The sequence below is a fragment of the Fulmarus glacialis genome, unplaced genomic scaffold (assembly GCF_000690835.1).
Source record: "Fulmarus glacialis isolate BGI_N327 unplaced genomic scaffold, ASM69083v1 scaffold12948, whole genome shotgun sequence".
Taxonomy (NCBI): Eukaryota; Metazoa; Chordata; class Aves; order Procellariiformes; family Procellariidae; genus Fulmarus; species Fulmarus glacialis.
The window spans coordinates 11,721-35,358 of NW_009230206.1; the positions used below are offsets into that span (position 1 = coordinate 11,721).

At 36.6% G+C, this 23,638-nt stretch overlaps 1 protein-coding gene across 1 annotated transcript; it reads right to left on the reverse strand.

Annotated features, from left to right (window-relative positions):
• Positions 1–961: 961 nt before the first annotated feature.
• WDR44 (WD repeat domain 44) lies at positions 962–21,303 on the reverse strand. Its single transcript, XM_009584140.1, has 19 exons — positions 21,244–21,303; positions 17,817–17,891; positions 16,694–17,324; positions 15,946–16,076; positions 15,759–15,851; positions 14,692–14,828; positions 13,571–13,654; positions 13,164–13,270; positions 12,013–12,164; positions 10,387–10,525; positions 10,227–10,291; positions 8,881–8,994; positions 7,912–8,034; positions 6,769–6,960; positions 6,499–6,600; positions 4,882–4,997; positions 3,319–3,446; positions 2,494–2,625; positions 962–2,044 (listed from the first exon to the last, which is right to left on the reverse strand). The coding sequence occupies exons 2-19, from the start codon at positions 17,838–17,840 to the stop codon at positions 1,950–1,952; spliced, it is 2,565 nt and encodes an 854-aa protein (XP_009582435.1). The 5' UTR covers positions 17,841–17,891; positions 21,244–21,303; the 3' UTR covers positions 962–1,949.
• Positions 21,304–23,638: the final 2,335 nt, after the last annotated feature.

A 23,638-nucleotide genomic window follows, 5' to 3' on the forward strand; every position in this document is an offset into this window, starting at 1 on the left:
ATGCTCCCTCCTCCTGTTACTCATTACTAAATTTTGCAATTGCTATTTTAACTATAATATGGGGAAAGCAGATAAGCATACCCCAAAAAACCAATGCAAAGCCCATCTGCCTTTTCCTGCAGTCTGGGCTTCTAGTTACAGAGACAGGAAGGCCATACATGCCAAGACACTAGAGGAAAGGTACCTGTAAGCAAAGTGATGGCGTTCATACCGCACAATGCAGCTTCTTAGCTTGCATTTGTCACTAAACATGTAGAATATCTATAGCAAGCTCCAGAAGTGTCTGGGATCAGCTCACAGGAATCACAGTCCATTAGTCTTCTACATATATAACCTATTAGAGAAACTCATTTTTGTAGTCACAAACCAAATGTCTTCTTGTGCCTTCCTCACTTGTCAATTCTGTGGAGCTCAAAGTAACAAAAAGATCTTGAAAGAGTTTAGCTTGTCTCATCTATACATAACTTTCAAATCTGAGAGTCAAACTTACTCCAAGTGTGTCAACTGAAAATAATTTTATATAGCATGTACCATTTTTGTATTTATTTTGTCTGATGATATACCCCTTGCAAGTGCCTTTCTTGTTCAAGACAATTTTACACAAAGTCATGGTCAAATTCACCTGAGTAAAAAAGAATTAAAAGAAGAGTGAGACTCATTTCCTGCCTTTCCATGCCTTCATTCTTGCACGAACGGAAAGGGAGGATTCTTTACACACTTTTGAAGTCTCCTCCTCACACTAAACTATCATATCACTCCTCTTAATTCTGCTTAATATCCAGTTCCAGTACTCAATTCCCCATTACTTCAGAAAGAAAGCTGTCATCAAAAAAGTTACAAGATCAGGAAAAGTAGAACTCAAAAGTTAACAAGTACATGCAAAACCAATGGTCCAAGAAACAGGTCAAAACTACTTAGACAAAAGGCAAATTTATGAATCAAAATGGAAAAGAAGCAACAATTTCCAAGTATGTGACCAAGTTTAATGATACATCTGTTCTCTGAAACACTTGACCATCAATAACATTTCATGGGTTACGATGCCCAGAATGTTACTTCATAGGTGTTTTATATGAATATTTACAAAGACTTTCAAAATTCAGTGGCACTAAACAAACGAGAAGAACTTAAAACTTTAAGCTACAATGCTTAAAAAATGTAAACAGTTTATTTTACATAGTTGTAAAATATAAGAACTTTCTAATGCAGCTTAATTTTATCTGGAAGGTGGATATATCCTGGTGCCCGTGAACAAGGAATGAGAGCATTCTTTACACAAGTATTGTGCTCCAGTGTGCAAAAATTTATAAGAAAGGAATCTAAAGTCCACAACAATTAAAAGACAACAAAAAAATTTTCACGTCCTGAAGTTGAGAAATTTATAAAAACATTTACACATGGTTGCTGACCCATCAAAAACTTGCATAACTTAAAATTCTGAACAATAGCTACTACAAATTCAAGATCTTTCTCAAATGGAATTTTGTGCAAAGATCAGACTAGATCATTCATTATTTTTCCAGCCATACCTCGAACCTTCCCTTCCCATCCCCATTCCTGACATCTAGTGGCCACAAGCACCACTAAAATCCTTTGATATATGTTCAAATTAGTGCATGTAACCAAAAGGCACACACATGTGTGAATACGTTTTCGTGCAGAAACCTGTGCGGGTTCACAATTATGTTGCAAAACAACTGTTTGTAGAAAGTTTAGAGTCTAATGTTTGGCAGGATTATTCTTACACATTCCTTTCTATTCTACAAGCCCAGGTATTAATAGGTAGACACTGCTTTCCAAGGATCCAATATTTGAGTAGCCTTAAAATAAGGATTTAAAAATAAATCAGCCTGTAACATTATTATATTAGATACTTTGTTTTTGCCCGCATTATTTATGGAATTTTAATCCCACAGTACCATAGCTTTATGCTGTCAGTTGCAAAACAACTAAGATACATATTTCTTTTTGTTAATGAAGACTTTGATTGCTCCAGTAAAGTCAGCCGATAAAAGCACTTCTGTGTGATCTGTCTTCAAAGCTCCTTAATAAGGAAAGAGAATAAACTGTTAGTTCATTAAAAAAAAAATTTTAAAAAATCAAGCTCTCATTAAAAGATAAGCTATCGCTGTGACAGCCTTCTTCCTCTACCACATTCCCGTTATCTAGCCAATACTTCAGGAAACATCTGCATTCCCAGGAGAGGGACTTTTTCGTTATATATTGTTACAGCTCTACCTCCTAACAGCTCAAGCATAAAAACAATAATCCTACAGTACACAGGACAACAGCTATGCCCCTCACTTCACATTCTCTCAGGTTTTAAGAATGCAACAGCTGCCAAATTGTTCAACTGCTAAGGTAGGAATATATATCCATGCCACTGCAAGGACTTTTCATCTCAGGAAACCCCCCTCCCAAATTGAAAGTATTCTTCATAATCTTTTCCTCCTCATACCATGGTATCAAGCAGAGCTCATCTTAAACACCTACCAGAGGGTATGGTATCTGATGTTTCAGAATCTTCTCCCTTACTTTCAGCTTCTTGCTTTTCAGAAGTTTCCAGTGACACCATCAAACCAGGATTGGGAGCAAAAATCGCGGATGTCACCACTGCGTTGTGCGCTTCAAAAAGATAATCCAATTTTGATTACCTTGTTTCAAGGAATTGTTAATTTTACAAGAATAGCAGGCATAAACTTTAGTAAATATCCAAGAATCTCAGTACTAGTAGCACCAGGTAAGCTCATGGTTCAAGGAGCAATTGTCAGTGTTTTATAAGCTTAGGGATCTCAGAAGTTCCTGTAAGTGCCCAAAACTAACTGGCAAGAGTTCCAAAACACATTTGACATAAACATGGTCCTGCATTTCCCAAAACCTGTATGTGTGTAGGAGATAAGAGAGTTGTCTTTTTTTTTTTTAAATCCCGCCATGAAAGAAAAGACATTTGCATTTGTTTTCAAAGCCACTTTTCCATAAAGGATCGAAGGATTGATAATTGCTTTGATTACTACACTTATACAATCAAGTTCTGCCAGCAAAACATTACATTCATTCAGAATCTCTTACTGAAGCTGGACAAACTCTTAGCTACTCTGTCTCTTGCCATTCCAATCAAACATCTGTAGTTTCCTGTGGACAAGGTTTTCTGACAGAGTCCATTTATTGGAAGTCCACCAATTACGATGCATCTTGCCAATAATTCATTCAAACTAAATGAATAGCACTGCTGAGCAAATGAAAACTAGAAGATAAAAATATTTAATTTTTGAAATCACATGAACTTCGATAAAACAAAGATCAAAAGTTGATTTTTACCTTTAATGCCTTCCCAGAAATCATTACGGTCTCTTCTTACAGATGTAAACTTGCTCAGGTCATGGTATGTACTCCAAATATAAACATATTTATCTTCTGAACCACTTACGATGTAGGTAAAGTCATGGCTAAAGATTCAAAGAAGGAAACACATTACTTTTCTTAGCTGTTCAAGCAACTGTTACAATAGCTCTCCAGAGGACTAGCAGCTTTACAAGTGCAACCAGGCTAAGTTCACAATTCAAACTGATCCTTTATTTTAGTGACTGAAGCTCAAAAAAATACACAGTCCTTAAGTGAATGTGAATGCAAGCTTCCTGTTGTTCTCCCTCTGGAAGAAAAAATAGTTCTCATGAATCGCACACAGAAACTGTTCTGCTGCAGCTTCCGACACAGAAGAGGGTTAGTCTAACAGCTATACTCAGCAACAAGAAAATGGCATAATCTTTAAGAGTAATTTGCATCTGTTTGAATCTGGAACCTGTGTGAACACCCGAGACTGTGTAACAGGAATTGTTTACCATACAATCATGGGCAAAAAAAAATCCACACAGGTGGAAGATGAAAGGCATTCAACAAGATTGTAACCAGATGACTGTATAATGCACACTGACAGAGACAAAACAGTACCTGCAAATCCAACTCAAGTATTTGCTTTTAACTTACCTACTGCATGAATATGCTACATATATAAACTCTAACGCTAGCTATGCTACAGCCCTGTAAGTAGAGATGACTTAATTTGGGAAATTAATCTTGAGCGGGGGGCTGGACAAGATGACCTCCAGAGGTCCCTTCCAACCTCAGCCATTCTGTGAAATACTGGGTCAGCCTTAAAGGTGCTTTCAAAGGCCAACAGCTGATAATCAAGGTTAAAATTGGCATTATTCCTTAAGCACTGCCGCGCTCCTCTGCTCAAACATCCAAGTAAAACAGATACCTAAGCCTTTTTTCCCTTTGGCTTCTGCAAGACTCAAAAGAGGAAATAGAACAAATATTCTTCTCCCTCCACTCCCTCTCTTTTACTACCTTAAAAACCAGTATTTCCACAACAGTCACAGTAATAAACTCAGAAAAGCATCTTAGGACAGCACAGAGAAAGAAGAAAAAAAGAATCCCAACTCAGATTTGCAGGCTGTTCCCTGACAGCAATGATACACAGGCAGTGACCAACAGCCTTGGGCAACAGTTGGGTGACCAACACATCTGCCACAATACCTGACAAAATTAAGGAAATAAAACCTATTTATCATGGAGGAGAGAAAAGATGTGGTGTCCCAGCCCCCCCAGTTCTAGCACAGTTTCTGTATTTACAGCAATAGTAATGGACATGCATCATACTGTCAATACAAAAGGATTCACTCATCCACAGAAGCCCCCTGCTCATAGGCAGCTTTGTCATTCTTGACCAGAGCCTTTAGTTACCTTTGTATTCCGACCCAAGTGACATTTCAAAGGCTCAGTTGCATACCAAGGTAAACAGATTATTTAAACGAAAGCCTCTGTACTTCAGCCACAGCACTTCCCAAATCCAACAACTCCATTGCTATAATACTGTCTTACCTAAAGCTGGCTTTGATTTGGCTGCTGCTGTTGACATAACCTTTGTATTTCATAGATAAAGACAGATCTCTTAGGTCATACAATCTGATTCTGGAATCATTCGATGTCACTAGTATCTAGAAAGGAAATAAATAAAATTTAGAAGTGGAAACCATTAGCATGCCCAAGAAAGAGCAACGGAGTTCAAACAGTCAGAATTCCCAGTTCTTTTGATAAAAAGAGTGACATAGACAAAGAATAGGTCCAAAGAAGCAGAACAAGATTTAGGACAATGGCATTTTTCTCTCTCATCTTCTGTCAATGGATAGAAGACAACTTCACTGTCAAGATCATCCCGACTGGTCTGAACCAGAACAGCTGCTCTTCACTGAAGTAAAATGTGGGCCCAAAGAACAGTCATCGATATGCAAAGTATATTTTGGAACACATTCCACAATAATACAGCAGAACAGCTATTCTAATGAGGTAAATTTCTGGAGAGTCATGACCCATCAACCATGAAGCACAGATCAGAGGCCATTACCTGCTATATAAGCAAACTGAGCTTTCCTTGGTTGATGTGAGTTTGCTTCCTTTTCACATTTTTCAGATCACAAGCTTAAATGTACTTATAAGGACCAGAGAAGTCTATGAAAGGGTTGTCAAAACGAGTAAGTGCATTCAGCTGATTAGCCTTTTTATGGTACCTTAGAAGTGGAGCAGACTGCAGGTTAGCAATAAGTCTCAAGATGATGCTAGGAGAAGGGTATAGCAGAGTAGCAGTCAAATACTGACCCCTACTTATCTAATCATTTATGCCACAAAGTTGTGACAACTCTTAGAAAACCATTACCATCAGATTGCAAAACTTTGTTTTCAAAAGAGTTCATGCTGAGCTGTGTTTCATTACATCATCTAACATGCCAACACACAGCATTTGATGCAAACCCAAAGGCACTATTGATTTCTGAATCTTCTGCATGTCTTTGGAATTAAGTAATTTCTGTGTCATTGATAAGAACACAATATAAGTGATAATAGCTGCTGATCTACTACTCTAATAGAGCCAGCTGTTGACCCAACATCACCCCTGAAACTTTATATACAAGTGAGAAACTCTCCAGCTTTAGATTATAACTTTAATATTCAACAGCATGTTCTTTGCTTGATGAGAATTTGACCCTTTCAACATAAAAGATTTCAGCTTAGACTGAATCTAAACAAAAGGACTGATTCTGAAGAACAGAGTACACTTGTTTGGATAACAGCTTCTGAGCTTTCCGCATTTTTTCAGCTTCTGTATAAAGCACATTTCTAAATGAATATTACATTTGAGAGGTTAATAATGCCAAAGAAATTTTCACTGAAAGCCATCTGTAAGCATTTTCTCACCTTTACATTAATCAGAGCATAATGTAATTTAAAAAAAAAGTCTATTTTACCACTATTTAGTATTGTATTAGTCTAAATCAGGAAAGAGTAGTGTTCATTTCAGTAGTGTTAGACTTCTGATTTAAGTCAGCGACTACAAACAAGACTTAGCACAAACGTATTAAGCATTATACAAATTATACAAATTAAGCATTATATAAATACCAGACTCCAGTACTGAGCCAAAGTTGCACTGAAAGACAGTACCTTATTTTCTCCAGGCAAGGGTTCAATGCCAGTAATTTTTCTTCCAACTCTATTTCGACCTCTGGTAGAACGCACATGTATTTGTGTATGGTACTTCAAGTGCTGAAAAGATATTAAAATGTATCCTGATTTGAAATAATTGTGTAAAAACTTTAAACTGTTTTGCTTCAAGTTCTAATAGGTTTGTTTCTTGATACTTAAGTAACAGACTTTTACGTCTGTTTGTAATTTAACACGAAAAAAAACCCCATAGTCTCAAAAACTTCTTACCTCCGTGTCATAGAAGATGCATCTTCCATCGTACGTGCCTATGACTGCGTATTTGCCATTCTGACAGAAGTTGGCAGCTGTAATCAATTTTGTCTGCCCATCTACTTCATTCCATAATGCCACTTTTTTGTCAGGAATGTTCCAGAGTCGGAGTTTCCCATCTAATGAACCACTTAAGAAGTACCTGTCATCCTGAGAGGACAAACTACATTAATCTCCGCTTGTGCTATGAGTATGCCCTGATTTCCTTAAAACCTTCCCGCCCCATTTCCAAACAGCTTCTCTCCAGGACCTCCCAAATAAGAGCTCTCAGATGAGTTGATTATAATGTTTAAGAAGGCTGAAAAGACAATGTTAAAATTACTGGTAAATGGAGTTCAATTTCTTACAGATTTTTGACAAGATTACATACATGCAGTGTGCATACCTCAAGTTAGAAAATTGTTCACTGTTACCACAGTTACTTTTTTACCCTCTCCACATAAGTTAGAAAAATACTACGCTTGTCAGGAGTTGAAAGCTCCTTTCAGAGTTCCTGATACATCTACCAGTTATGTATGTTCAGGGAACACTGAAAAACACTTTTCCTCTACTTGAGTTTTATTAATATTAGGAAGCTTTATTACAGCATTTTTCAAAAAATCAGAGAGCCCTTCCAACCTATCTTATTTCTCGTCCACCTCCCCTGCTGATAGTAAGGACAGCCTCTAAAGTTTGATCAGGCTGTAGAGGGTTATATCCTGTTAAGTTTTAAACATCCCCGAGGATTCTGTGGTCTCTGGACAATCTGTTCTATTTCGTTATGATTTTTTCCACTAATACTTAATCACAACATCTCATTGGAAATTCTGACTTTTCACAAAATTACTCAAAACTATACCAGCTGTGATGTTATAGCCAATAGACAATTCACTTTCCACATCATGCTTACAAATGGTTAAACCACATGGACATCCCTGGTGAAGTTTAATGAAGATGAACACTTAAAGTTCCAGAATATTATCCAATATGATATTTTTAAGGTGCACAAACTCTATTATTCAATTTTTTTTTAAACTGAAAATAAAGGGGGAGAATTTGTAATTACAGAATTTGTAATTTCAAATTCTGCCTCTCTAGAAGAAAGAGGGCAATTACACTTACTCTTGGATGGAATGCTATAGCAGTGACAAAATCTATATGCTGGAAACAGCAAAGACATTCTCTTCTTGATATGTGCCATAATCTGACAGTCTTGTCCATAGAAGAAGAAAGCAAGAAGTAATTCTATGAAACAAGAGAATTCCATGGTTATTAATAGACACAAAAATAACAGAAAATACAGAAGCAACCTGGTTGGTAAAGTCTTACCAATTTCTCTTTTGCCATGAAATTCAACATTTTATCCTTTCACAAAAAACATTTTATCCAAATTATCATTACTCATTGGTGCTTTCCTTAAGCCCAGGACACTGATGCTCAGTCACAGAAAGTTTTCTAAAGAATCTCAAAGGAAATGAGTAATTGGAAAGTAGTTAAAGTATTCAGAGGAGAAACAGCCCAACAGGCTTCAGAGAAGGGGCGAGAGCCTCTCCTGCCTAAGATCCTTCAGTCAGACTGTGTTCTTAAAATTACAACTGTATTCTAATGTGGAGAATTAACTGAAGAAGCTTTATGCGAAACATTTTCAAAGTTAAGCACAAGGTAATTCTCTAATTTTAAGATATATGTATACATTCAGCAACTTTAGAACCTATACACTGCATAAAACTAGTGAAGCATACTGAAGACAACAGAAGGAGTAACACCATAAATCAGAAATCACACAGCTCAATGGAAATTCTCTCCACTCTAAACAATTTAACTTCACTACTGAATACACAATTATAATAGTTACTGGCTTGATTTTTTAAAATTTTTTTGTTTTTAAAGATGACTTTTAATTAGAGAAGCCCAAGAAGTTTGTTCATTTTATCCCAACTATTTCAGCTGGAATAAGTGTTGTCTCTACAAATATTTTCTCTTAACTTCACTGATTGTTTCATATTGTTTAGATGTATGGTTCCAATGGCAATTGAGAAAAGAAAACAAGGAAAACACAAGAATTGTGTCATCTGTATTGAGATGCCTTACTTTAGACCAGGAAAGATCAAGAAGATCTGCTGTATGTCCTTTGTATTTGCAAAACGGTCGTTGACGAAACGGGGCATTTTTATCATCTGGGTCTTCATCAACTCCGCTGCAAATCTATCACAGAAGTGTATAGAAACATTACAAAATGTTAGCTGGAAAAATTAACAATAAAACAATTACTGCTTACAAAAAGTACAGGGCCAATAACAATCTGAAGAACAACTCTTATGACTTTAAAATAAACAACACTGCAGTAATAAACAACCAAAGTATACTTCAAATACCATGGGCTGTGAAACATCATCTTGAAATTCCAAAATTAAGAAGCTCTACATTTTCCATCCATACAGCTTCTATTCAATGGGATAAGCTTGACAGCAATCTAAGCAAACATCTGAAGATAAGCTTTTGGAACAAAGTATATCAGTCTTGAAAACTGCATTCCAATTTAGAATATAAACTGTGAGTTAAAGTTTCCATGTTTCTAGTGCATATCAAGAATGGTAACTTCCTAATAAGAGACCCTTTCAGAATGAACAGGTGCAAAATAAAAAAACTCTAGAAGTTCCTATACAAAAACTCTCCAGCAAAAAAACCCACTCAAACCAACATCCCTGGTGTGTGTGGCTAAGCAAGCCTATTCACTTACCTAAGGTAAGGAAAGATTCCCGCCCCCCCGCCAAACCAGTGCACATTAAATAACACTATGCTAAAATCTTTGCTTAAACCCTGATTTTGTCATCTGTTTCTTGCACTACTGGAAACTAAAAATAGAAAAAAAAACCAAACCAACTTAAATACATTAATTTTAATGGCAAGTTTACCAAAGCATCTGAACACTCTACAAGTAAGAGTATCTTAATAGTTTCAGTCAGTCATGTTCCATATTCCACACAGATGTGAAAAATTTAAAAACATCAGGTTTTATTATGCTTTTGAGTATCCCATTGTTGAGTTTGGCCTTCCTCAGAAAAGACATCATGAAGTCAGATGTTAACTGCATGTAATGCTCCAAGGCAAAACACTAAGACAGGAAATGCAACAATGTAGGTTTTTTCCCCTTTAGCATTTCATTCAGAAATCTACTCCGGCAGAAGGCCACAGCGAAGCTATGCAGATTTTGTAATGCATTAAGTTTAGCGAAGTACTTTCTTGCTTGCACCCCATACACATGGGATAACAGTATTTGACTGAAGGTGTCTACTGATAAGACAGTTCGTCTATGCCTCAAAGACACAGGCCAAGAACTCTCTAATGTGTGTTTGGATAAAGCAACAATGAAGATCTGGCATTACAGAACAATGCGACACCCCATCTCTTCCCCTCCCAATACCTAGTGTACATACCCCTGCATCAGTATCAGACTTTGAAGAATTCAGACTCTCTTGAGATGGGGAGGGAGAGACACGGCCTAGAACACAGGCAGAAACACCATGGTCAACTCTAAGTTCCCAAATAATTAGAATTTCTAGTGGTTTAGAGTTCTAGCGATGCATGGGAAGATACCTTCTGTGTTGTACTTCATTCGCATGTTATTGAAATAGTCAAAAGCATTCTTTAAAACCCATATTCTTACTACGTTGTCCTGTCCTGCAGATGCAAGTAATCGACCACAGTGAGAGAATTTCATTGTCCAAACAGCACCCTGTCAAAATAAAAAGATCATTGTTTAAATTACATAAAGTGCCTTTTTCCATATCAAAAAGTCTTTCTATAAAGTAACTGTATGTAAACTGACAAGATTTAGGACATATACAAGGTACCACAAGTGAAATAAACTGTAGATCAACACATTGAAATTGTAATTGTTAAGACTGGTAGATTGTGCAACATTCTTTCAAACTGTTTTTGCAAGTAACAGCCCACAAGGCAGATTACCGTAGGAGAGGAGTTAAGGGAGCTCAGCGCTACCACAGCATTCTACATAAAACTGGTACAGTTAGTAACAGTCAGCAAGCCAGGGTTATGAGTGACTTATAACCTGCTATTTGATTTGTAAAACTGGCAAGCACTTGTAGCTGCACTTGAAGTTAGCCCAAGCTGTGCTAACACTTTTTTTTTTTAAATAGAAATTGTGCTTGGCTACATCAGTGCTGGCTACCATATATTTGTTAAATTCAGAATTAGCATAAGGATTTTGCAAAGCCTGTGAAGACAGCAATTCTTTCTCCATTGCGAAGTCCGAAGAGTCAGTAGTCAACAAAACACAAGCAATATTCCATTTCCTCCTGTTATTTAATGAACAGCTATTAGGCATTTGACTCCACCAAACTAGCATCCTTTTAGGATGCTTTTGGGGAATTTCCTAGGTTTTAATAAGTCAAATACTGGCATGACGGAAACGAACACAGACGGATTACCAGTAGGACTGGAAACTTTAGTTGTGGATGACAAGCTTGAACGCTCCAGTCACCAAACTGATTGCTGTAAGTCATTATCCTTAGCCTAACACTTAAAGATGGGGGACTGTTTCAATTGTTGTCAGACAGTTGCTGTCAGCATAAGAATTTGGGAAGTCAGGAATACTAGAATGTATTTCAGACTCTACAGGGGAGCATGCACACTTCCAACAGTGATGAGTAGGTCGTTTTTCTGCCTCATTCTCCACAGGCATCTTTGCAAATATCATATTCCAGTCTCTCCCTTCCTTATCATTCTGATCCACATACCCCATTAATCTCACCCCACTTTTGCCTCCAGAACCTATCTAGTATTTCTGTTCAATACCTGTGTTCATATCTCTAATAGGCAGACTAGTTTATTTGCTGAGTAGGTCAACCTTGCTGCTCTGTGCTCAGTTCTGGTAGTGGAATGTAGCCTATTTCAGCCTAAATTTGTAATTGCAGGAAACAGGAAACCAAGTACCACTTGATACCAAAACTCTTTCATGGAAAAGCTCTTGAGAATCCCTAAAGCCCAAGTATCTACAGGCTTTTTTTTTTTCCTGAAGATCTGATCAAACCAGCCAAATTTTCATTTCTTGCCAGAATGTTATTTTCCAGAATGAAACTGCTCTTCAAGAAGAATAAACCTGAGAGTAATTTCTGGAGGTCACAAGTAGATGAAAACTAAAAGTTGAAACTCAGGCTGAACAGATTCAGCAAAACCACAGATGAAATTTGAGAGACCTACCATATGCTCTCCACTGAGATCCTGAACAACTTTAATTTGTTCAAAATCATAAGGTCCCTTGAAGCCATGTGCTGCTTTGAACTTAACTGGTCTTGTATATGGCATCCCTTCATCATCACTGGAAGAGGGATCATCTTGATCTGTATGGAAGACTAAGAGGAACAGAAATTCAGCAGTACATATCACAGCACACAGTTAATCTATTAGTAAGCATTTGCCAATTCTTTCTGGTAGGAGATTAGTCTTGAATTAGCAAATTTTTATAGGCAATATTAAGATCTTAAAGCAAAACAAGAATACTGTTGCATCAAGGTCTAAAAATACATCTACACTAATTTTAGGTTGCAGTGAATCCAAACACTGAACACTCAAAGTAAGAACTGCTATCCATTTTTGTTCTGCCCTTTTCTTTGCACCGGGTCTTGCATTCAGCATATCCTGCACTAAGTGATTTCTGTCAGTTTAACGTGTGCTGAAAACTATCTATTTCATTGTATTGGTTTCTCTGACTGAATACGCTGAAATGGCCTGGTGATTTGCCCACGAAGCATAAGAATTGCAAAAGAGCTGGGGCAAACAGCCAGTGGCAACATAAGATGCTAAAGTGCAGCAATTCTACGGCACTTATCTCAGGCTGTGGTTAGATGGGCTTACTGCAGTACTAGAAGTCTGTCTGAAAGAAACACTGATGAAACAAGAAGGAGAGAATATAGTTGTAGTTGGGAAATCTTCTAACAGGAGCTCAAGCTATATAAGAATTCTAATGGTGGCACTGATTATCAGAAAACAATCTGATTTTATTAAAGTAATAAAGACAACCCCCACTTCTACCTTTGCTGGAAGAGCTTTCCAGAAAGGTTTAGATTTTGATATCCAGACAGCTTTCTAACAGCACAACAAAAATTATAGTATTCAACTGGTTTAGCTGAAAAGGTCGCTCTACTACTTTACAAGAATTCATCCTTGTAACCCGCTAGTCTCAGAATGCCTACCAAACTACAAGCTTTAACTCTAAAAAGCCACATCAACTGTACAGTGGTAGTATACAGCAGTGTATGACCCTCAGAGAGCTTTGACTACTAGAAGCCCAAGGATAAACAGACTATCCTATCAAAAAACCAAAAATATAAAAAAAAGTCAGCGTCACTGACCTTCGTCTCGAACACTCTTAACTTTATTTACAGCACGTTCGCCATATTCTTCAGCAAGGTGCTTTGCTCGCTTTACAGATTTGCCAAGGAACTTTTTCAGCTGGGTCCTTAAAAAGCAAGGGTACTTTTTCAACACAACACCGGCAAATTCTCATTTTTTGCTATTATGAATCAATAGTTTTGATTTGAAATGCAATATTATCTATTTCCATTACTGCTTCTTAAAATAAGCATTTAATTTGCCAGCAGTCATGTAATCTTCAGTTTAACTGCAGAGCAATGGGCTTATGTAAATTCAGGTATCACTTCTACTTAAAAGGTAACTTGTTCAGAAGTCAGAAGGAGAGCTTCAGCTTAGAAAAACAAAACCTGCCTTTTCTTTGTAAGGACATGAAACAGCATCTTACGTTTTTTGTTTTAACCTCCCTCCATCAGAATCGGTTTGCTGTGTCTGCATTTTGTCTTCATCATCAGACTGCGCTGCATCGTTACTAGGAAATACAGAAGCGATTGTTTAATACGAAATCATAATGAATCTAAATTGAATGAAACATTAATAAAGTAGGATCTGCATTTTAGGATTCATCTTTATTCCTTCATGTAACACATTGGAAGTACATGGACATGATGTTAATCAAGTAATAAAACATATCTTTCAATTTTTTGGCATCTTGATGCTAAAACTGTATACATACTCCAGATGCCAAAGATACATTACTCCCTTCCATAAATTCAAAACTTTAAGCTTATTGTGATGCTTTGAAAGCTAAGAGCAGACAAAATATATTACATTACTAGGAACTGGTAACATGCCACCCTGTTCTCATACCTTGCTTTCCATAGATCAAATAAATTAACACTGGTTAATTCTGAAACAGAAGTTTGTACACAGAAGAGTACAGTTCTACAGAAGGGAGCTTTCAATGACAATACAGCAATGCAAAAAACGTAAAATTGTCGATGTATAATTCACATTGATCTAGGTCTTTGAAAAAAAAACATCTAGACTGACACAATTTCCTGATCATTAAGAAACTATATTTTTCTATCAAAGTTTACAAACGGACTCAGTTTTAAACATTAAAAGGGCCTAAAGCCCTGCTGAGGACAGGAAAACCTCAAAGTAGTCAGCTATACTGATGACCACAGATCTTCAGAGCACCAAAGTCTACTTAATTAAACATTGAAAAAGCTACAGGAGATGGTAGCATGAACAACGTATAGTATTTGAACATAAACTGTGTTTAATTCAGTATAGAAATGACAACATTTAACACATCAAGTGCTAACTGTTCAGCTGGATTTTCAGAGATACTTGCCTGTCAAGTTCCAGCAATATTATCAACTTTTAGTTAACTTAAAAGAATTCAATGAACAGCCTAGTTCATAGAGAGCTGGGAATTAGCACTGAAATTAGTCAGAGACAGATAGATTGGGACTCTCTTTACTTGCATAAGAGCTGCCTCCATGTATGCAAAAACTATGAGCAACAGTATCAGAAAGAGCTGAAAGCTATCATCATTCATACCTGACGTATTCTTTAGTTCTCCTCATGATATGCAAAGTTAGGGGATTAATGCCTGTTGGCAACTTTTCTTCTGCCAAACTCAGGGGTATTTCTTCACCTGTATCAAGGTTTTTTATCATTACACTTGCTAGAATTTCCTATGGAAAAAATAAGATGTGAAATCAAGATGACTTGATTAGACTCCGATCATCCAATCTTACAGATTATTTATGTTAATGAGAAATCCTGTAGCTATATATTTATTTAACAAAGACTAAGTTTAAGTTAAAATTGCCTTTAGCATGTTAGCGCAAACATTATCAACCACTATACACAGATGAACAATTACATGTCATCACAAGCTTCAACTTCATAAATCAGAAATGCAGCTGTACAGACATCAGCCATGCCTGACACCTTCCATGCTAATATCAAACATATTATGTAATTAAAAGATTGTGAAGTCTTCCCCTTTCAGATATTCTAACAGCTGTAGCTTAGGTTTAGTCAAAGACAACCTTTACCTACAGAGAAAAATTTAGACCTAACTAGTACTACAAAGGAAAAAGGGGTTTTGGAGCATTTAATGATCTGTTCATGATCACACATCTGTTTAGCAGCAGCAAAAAAAGCTCTACACACATATACAGAAATGAAAACTGGCAGCAGCTTGACAACATCATTAGGATTAATGGAAGTTTTTAACTGAAGAAACTATTTCTTAATGTTAGGAAAATCATTCTCCTATTGCTGACTCCTTCCCCTTTTAGATACATGACAAAATGCCAAGTTTGCTGGTGTTCCCTCACATTGAAATCTTGTAACATGTTTGCATAGCTACAAACACAAACTCATAGCATTTCAGATCTCTTATAACTCACACTTTCAAACACTAATACTACATATGACTCAGGGACCACAAAGTGCTTAGGTGAACAAAGCCAGCATGCCATCACTCCTGTTTGCGTCCCTGGTCACAGCATATAGTGGTTCAGAGTGCAAAGAGAGATGTGACTACTCCAATTCATTTGACAGACTGGAAAAGCAAGCATAAGAATGCATTATGTACAGACCACATTCATTAATACCTCATCCGTGAGCTCTCTTCCAGAATTAGACCTGGGTCTTTGCGGTCCAAGTACTTCATTTGTTGTTTGGCCATCAGCTGCTTTCCCATTTTCCTGAAATTTTGCAGACAGAACACATTATCTCTAGTGTAACAATGAAGTGACAGAAAATGTTACAGTTACTGAGCTTAAAATGGTTTCCCAATACCTGTGCAGTGACTATTTTATCTCCGCTAGTTGCACTTGCCAAATCCAAAGAAGGCTGAGAATCTTTGGGCGTGCTTTCTGTCACTGTACTTGGAGTTAAAAGACCACCAGCTCTGAAGTTCTCTCGAGAAACTGAAAAGAGATTCATATTAGAAAGAAGAGTATAACACTTGCCATAGACAGTCTAAAGATTGTTAGAATCCTAACATTATACTCCTGAACACGTTTTCTGAGAAGTTTGATTTTTTTAATCAACTGCCACCAATCTGCCTTATCAATTATATATTTCATATATAGTTGGAGGCACAGGCGTGATTTCACACCTAGTCCTCTTAAGTTTTATTAACAATTATTTTTTTTAGTCATTTCCCTAGCAACTCAGGGCTACTCATTTTCATGAGACCTCAGTCTACATCTTGACTTGTATTTCTCTGCAAATACAGACTGCACACATTTTATTTGAAGTTGTGACTTTTTTTAGTTTCTGTATTGATGAGGCAACTTCTTCTTGCTACAGAAGTAGCTATTTTGGTAGGAAGTGTTAGTTTACAAAACAGTCCATGAATTAGCAACACTTGTAATGCAAAAGGGTATTTCTCCACTGTAAGAAGCTAAGATTGTTGAAGAATTTTTTTTTCCTCATTTAGATGTCAACTAAACTGAAATCACCAGATTGAATGATTCTTCACTCAAAACACAAAAATAGTAACCATGTAGATAACCAAAGCCATCTAAAATAGAATACTTGCCTTCTAAAACAGGTTTTTGCACTTCAAAATCCAGTTCACTCTTCTTCTTCCGGGGTGGTGGAGCTGGCCGTGCAGGTGGTGGTGGTCTTGGAGGAGGAACGTTTGTTGGAGGTGGTGGCCGTGCTGGGACAGGCTTCTTCGTGCTAGCAACTATATCAGGTTCTACAGTAAGCTGCCTTGGTGGTTTTGCTGGAGGCATTTCTTCTGCTGTAGAAAGGTCTTTGGTAGATAAATCTGAAGCCACTTGTTCTAAAGTATTTGCCTCTTTCTTGTCTGTTATGTCCTCATTTTTTGATGTTTCTTCTTGTGCTTCAGTTTCATCCATTTTATGGTCAGTTGCATTTGTTACTTTTGTTAGTTTATGAGTTTCCTGTTGCTCAGAAGTAAACAAAAGCTTCCCTGACTCCAATTCAGTGTCCTTACACACACTCTGACACATCCGTTCTCTAGGGTCTTCTTGTAATGATATTTTAGCAGCTAATACTTCTGGAATACTACTAACGATACCTGCTTCAGAAATCCAAGCATTTGCATCTGAAGTTGGAACAGTCAGTTCTTTTCCTCTAGAAGATAAAGAATCATCATCCAGTTGTTGTGCCTTCTGGCTTTCTTCTATAATACTGTCAATAATCTAAAAAACAAACCCAAAACCATTCTACTGTTAAATAGCATGCATTTCTAGGGTACACTTACCAGTCAGTTTGTACAACACCCACAAGAACTCTTCCATGGAAGAGTTGCTTTGTATACAAAATATATTTTGTTTAAAAATTCTGGAGCCTTAGGTGCAGAAACAGGCATAACTGAAAAATAAAACAAAGTGAATAATTTCCATTCCTCTTTAATATACTTTGAGAGAAAGTTAGGAAACAAGAGCTGTTCACTCTTCAGAGTGCTCATGCACTGCTAAATATGATCCTGTAAATTACACAAATAATTCAACACTGGTGAATCCAAAATATGTTTTTAGAATGCTTAGTTTCATATTTACCCTTTAGATGGACACTCTTACTAACACTAAGAACAAATTCTAACCTATGTTAGTTTCAGGATGAAGACTGATTATTAAATTATTTAATATCTCTAGTGTCATGCTGGAAGTGCAAAGCAATATTTAACTAACCTCTTTTGAATCATCTTGTTTCATTTCTTGTACAAAGGTTTCATTTCCAGCTTTGTGTAGCTTGCTGTCTGTATCCTATGGAAAAAAGATGGTAGATACCATAAGATGATGGTAGCAAGTCCTTTAGTAAGATGATCTAACAAAAATATAGCTACAACAAATTAAATAGCATAAAGGACAAGAATTCTGCTACATTTTCACACATTACTGCTGTCAGATAGATGTTTAAACAGTAATGCACAGTACACATGAAGAGTATTTCACACCATCATACACAGAGAGAAAGCCTGCACACTATTAAACAAAAAAGGCAGTTATCTTTAAGAGGTTTCAACCTCAACTAAAATAAAATTGAAGGTAGCATGAAGTTTAGAGAAACATACACATTTAATAATCTGCAGCAAGGAAAATCCATATTAAAATTTTTTTTTCTTTATCAGCTTGTGGGAAAGGATGCAAGAACTGTATTATCACAACATATAATAGAAACTTTTTTAGAAATTTCCAGGTTAAGTCAGGCAGATCTATCAAGTGGTCACAAATATGCCTTTGAGGTTCTGACACAGAATCTTATGTTCTACAATTTATTGCTAGTGCACATTGTCTATTTTTGCCATCAGTTATCTTCATGCAGATCCTTCCGAAATCTAAATAAGCTGCAGCAGAACAAATGAAATGACTGGATTTAGGCAAAAACCAAGAACATTTTCAGAACATTTGGATGAAAGACTACATGAATATTCAAAGCTGAGTATACTATTTATTCTTTATGTATGTATAATCAATACTACCAGGATATTATACTACTGATGTGAAGTCAGCTTGCAGTTTAAGAAGTATAGTTGGTGCTGTTTGCACATCTCGAAACACTTTGGCATATCCTACCAAACAAAGAACTAATAAAAGCAATTCACTAAAGGTGGCCTTGTGTGCCAAAATAATATAGTAAATCTTTGTAATAGTTTTAAGTCTTATTTAATTAAAAAAAAAAAAAAAAAAATCATACTTAAGATAGGCAGCCCTAGGTATATTAGAATTAGATTACACTTTGGGCATGTTAAGTATGGGTATTCTATACAAAGTCTTAAAACAGAACTGAAAATATTCTAGTTGTGGGTGCACACATTCATCAATTCCTGAAAAATCTTGGGTTCAGAAAAGCAACTAGTTTATATCATAGGATACTGCTCTAAGCAGAAGCCTGCTTTAACCTCAGTTAAAATGGTCTAGCAGGAACTTCATCATATGCCTTCTGTTCTAGCTGAATTATTGATCACATTGCCTATAAGCATATATATTAGCAGTATCTAAAGGGGAATCTGATAGGATCCTTGATGTTGAAAGGGACCTGTGGAGATCCTGTAGTCCTCAAAGCAGAGCCAACTAGAACAAGTTGCTCAGAGATGTGTCCGGTCAGGTTTTGACTATATCCAAGGATGGAGACTGCACATCATCTCCATGCAACTTATTCCACTGTTTGACCATCCTGCACAGTCTATTTGGTGGCCAAAGCTGCAAGAAAAAGCTTGTATTTGTCTCACAAAAGAGAAAAACTCCTCACAACTGGCTCAAAGAATTAAGTTACTGAGCTTAAAACATTAAGAAAAAACAAACATCTCAACTGATTCCCTGAGTTGAGATACAGAACTGCTGTTCTACTCCCCTTTCTGCCTACAGATACGAAACTCTCTCCTGTTGTGGTCAGCAGTCCTCAACTGTCTCCCAACAATGTTAAAGCCCCCAAAGGCTAGCTGTTATCATTACAAACTATTTTTGTTAGGTTATTAATTTAATTCCATTTATACAGCTTTGGATATGCACAAGATACCTAATCTCCATATTAAACAGGTATTTTAAAAGACCTCCCAATATTTTTTTGGACCTTGGCAAGATTTAGAGTGACTGTCTAGTACATATATCTAAGAAATTTTTCCTTAGACTTTTTTTAGACGCTTAGTATGCTACAAAGATTCTGTTTGACTAGCTAACATACTACAGTATGTTTGAAAAAACCCACACAACTCTTGTAGACATCCATCTTTGAGAGTTCTGACCTCAAGAAATGCCACATCATGCAGAGACAGCTGCAATTATAGAAAAATTCTTCCTCCCTCTCCACTCCCTTCCCCTCCTTCCACAAAGTTTTTCTAATCTAAATGCAGGTTATACTTTATCACTAAAATGTATCTTCAAAAGTATGACGACTTAAATACTTAAGTGTAATCAGTGTCTACAGAAGCCCATTATATTAATTTCTAATTTTATTGACATTAAACTCACACACCTGTTAAACTTTGGACTTAGGAAATATTTCTTACCCATTCCAAGACAAACTATACCATTAGTCACACATTCTCTCAACTGATATTGTACCAAGCAGAGAAGCAAGTACTTCTTCCACCCTCAAAAACTTAGCTTTGAACAAGCTTAGGAAGTGACTTAGGAAGATACTTAAAAAAAAAACCAAAAAAAAAACCAAACTACAAGCAACATACAGAACTTTACAGCTAATAATTCAGTCAACAAGACATTAAAGTTAGTTTTGAAGTTCATTGATTGCACTGAGTTTAGCCAGAATGATAGAGCGACATTTCTTGAAAGGTTTACCCATGTAATACTTAATCATTAAAGGGACATTAAACAGAACACAAAATAGGGGATAAGCCTCTGTTCCGTAAGAGATACCGTAAGTTATGGTATCACTGTAAAAAGATTATTGATTCAGAGCAGACTGCTGCTGACAAATCAGAAACACTACTTTCACTACGATTTCCCAACACTTTGCAGATAAAATGTCAAGCCTTCTTTAGTCTATACAACAGTGTTGCATAGCATCACCTTTGGCCCTTCTAAGACCAGGAAATTAGCATTATTTGTACAAGGTTCCAACTCCTCCAACTCCAGATTCAGCTGCACTGTCACTGTGCACAGATGCAGCATACCAATTACCTGCGTGGGAAGTGGCAATGCTGTCTCATTAAGCTAAATATAGTGTTTTATCTTCACATAACCTAGAGGGAAGGCTTTTGAAGTACAAACACTAAGATTTTTCTTATTTTGAAGACAGAATAGAGCAAAGTCAACTATTTCATATAAATTGAGACCAAAAACCAAGTGCTGCAGAGACTTGCTTACTACTCACAAATCACTTGAAAGAGGGTAGTTTAGTAATTAAGTAGAGCTCAATTAAATTGCACATATACATTTTAGAATAAAATTAGCTTCAAGACATGTTAACATATCCTAAATAAAAGTAAAGTTGGAACTTCAAGAGAATAAGCACAACAATTGCTAGCTACAACAAGGAAAGCCTATAATTTCCTGTCTGTGTAATGTTAGGGGCTACCGTAGCATATCTACTTTAAGTAGAAACGCTTAACGTTATGTTAATCAACAAGCATTTGATTGATTTTAAGAAGAAACTCACCTTTAATACATGGGATCCAGCTTTCGTTGGTGACCTATTAGAAAGAGAAGACAGACTTAGGTACACCTCCAAGAAAAAAAAAACAACCTCTTGACAGTAAGCTTCATATTAAACAGTCTATAATACAGTCTTCCTTTACAGTGAATGTACACTTGATACTTTAGACCAGCAACAAAGTGAATGCTTCTCATACCACTTCTTAACACAAAAGGCTCCAGAGTTAAGTGCCCAACTGTCTACAATGCACAGATCCACAGCTTCTACAATCCGTGAAAGTTTCTCAGCAGAATCTTCTAGAAATCATATTTCTATCACCTTTTTCCAATAAACTGATGCTATTCCAAGTACAGATTTAAAAGCATTTCGCATTACAGAGAATTTAAAATTAGCATGTACAGGGAGCACAGGATGGACATCAAAAAACCCAAAGCTCTCAGAAAGGAGAAGTACAAATGCTCTAGTAGCTTGCAAATCAAGTGCCTGAACCTTAATCTGTAGGGTCAACATATCATAGCCATTCTGCCCTTCAGCCTCTCTAGTAAATGTAAGGTCTTGTTTCTAATCACAACACTCGGTATAAATATAAGTATTTACATTATAACAGGAGGGAACTAGTTTTGCACTACTTTCCAAAATGCATACTCTGAAACAGTGAATTCGCATTAGCACCCACTCACATATACCCTCACATTTCACTGATTACATGAAAGAACAAGGTATCTTAGGGGAATGGTACCAAATAATTACTTCTCTTCAGGTCACCACTCAATCCAATCAATGAACGGTCAACTCTTACTATATCCTGAACGTACATTTTCCACAAGATTTTCAGAATTCTAGAAGATATTTAAATATTGAGTCACACTGCTTACTCTGACTAAAGGATCTTACTCATATATAAAGATGTTGAAAGGCCGGACCAGGTGATCTTTTGAGGTCCCTTCCAAACTGGGCTGTTCTATGATTCTATTAGTTTGTCAGTCACAAGCAGAGACCAAGTTACAGATTACTTCCTTTAAAGCTTACTACCAAAAGACCTACAACCTGGATTGTACAAGCATCCCAGCTGGCTACCAAGGTCAGTGACACTCGACAACTTTGAGTATCATCTTGTACCAAGCAATACAGACAAATAGAGAGATCTCAGTCTATTTTGTCCCTCCTGCCTCCAAAATGATGGTTTCAAGGGACAATACCTTCTGAAAAAGAAAACTATTTCCACTTCATTTTTAAGAATTTCAGTTCTTCTCTTTACTGTCTGAAAGCACTTCATCACAAAAAGAAAAGATCACATTTATACAGCAGAGTTAAGTAAATAAGGAAGTACAGTGGATTGGTATATAAAGACTGTATCATTTGTAACTAATTTAACACCTTAAACCTAGATGCTTATGTCCAGATATTGACACTTAAGATGCACAATGTCCATAACACTGTTGAGGCGTAATCCTCCCAGAAGGTACTAACCCCAGTGTGCAAAAAAGAGCAAAATCAGTATTTTGACCTGAAAAAACACACAAATCTTTTGTCTTCCCAAATACATTGCTGGGAAAGGCCATACCCTGTGTGGAATTTCTGGTTACTGAAAGATTTTCAGTTCCATTATCAACTCTTGGATTTCCTTAGAAATAGTGGCAGAAATGTGTGTCAGTTCATTAAATCCACAAGATGACTTTAACAATGAAATATATTTATAATTACAACATTAATGCTTAGGCTTCAGCAAGGTGTAGGGTCCTACCATACAGGGCACTGCTAAGACTTTACAACCTAAATAAAATGCAAATCCCTCAACTGCAAATAGATACTTCACTTTTCTGTTGTGACACTTACCACCAATTAGCATGTCATTTCTGGTACAGGCAAATCATTCCTCCACTGGTAACACAAAATATGAGGTTCAAAAGACATTGCTACCCTTTCAGACTTCTTTAGCTAATTAGTTTTGTGGAAAATACGCACTCAAACTAAAACAGATGTTATTTTCCATTCTCATGCTTTACCTTGGGAAAAAGCTGCTCAAGTGTTGAAGGTTACAGAGATAGCAGGTATAGAATATAGTGCTGATAGCTTGATATAGGCACACATACATGTCTGATGTGAAGGTGAAGCTTTGTCCTTGAAATTACATACTTTTAAAACATTGCAAAGCTTCCATAACTGTTTGGCTGTTACCACTTTCAGATCAGTTTACAATATAGCCAAGTAAATTCAGTGGCTTGCCTGAGATTATTTGAGCTATGTGTTTATAAGCACCATCGCTCCCTTAGTCACAATTAGTTGCTGCTTATGTGCTATTACATTTATAAAGACAAAGTCAGTCACAGAATAAGTTTGGTAACTGAAGTCTCTTGTAGTTCAACATTACTCTGGAATGGTCTCACCTTCCCAACCA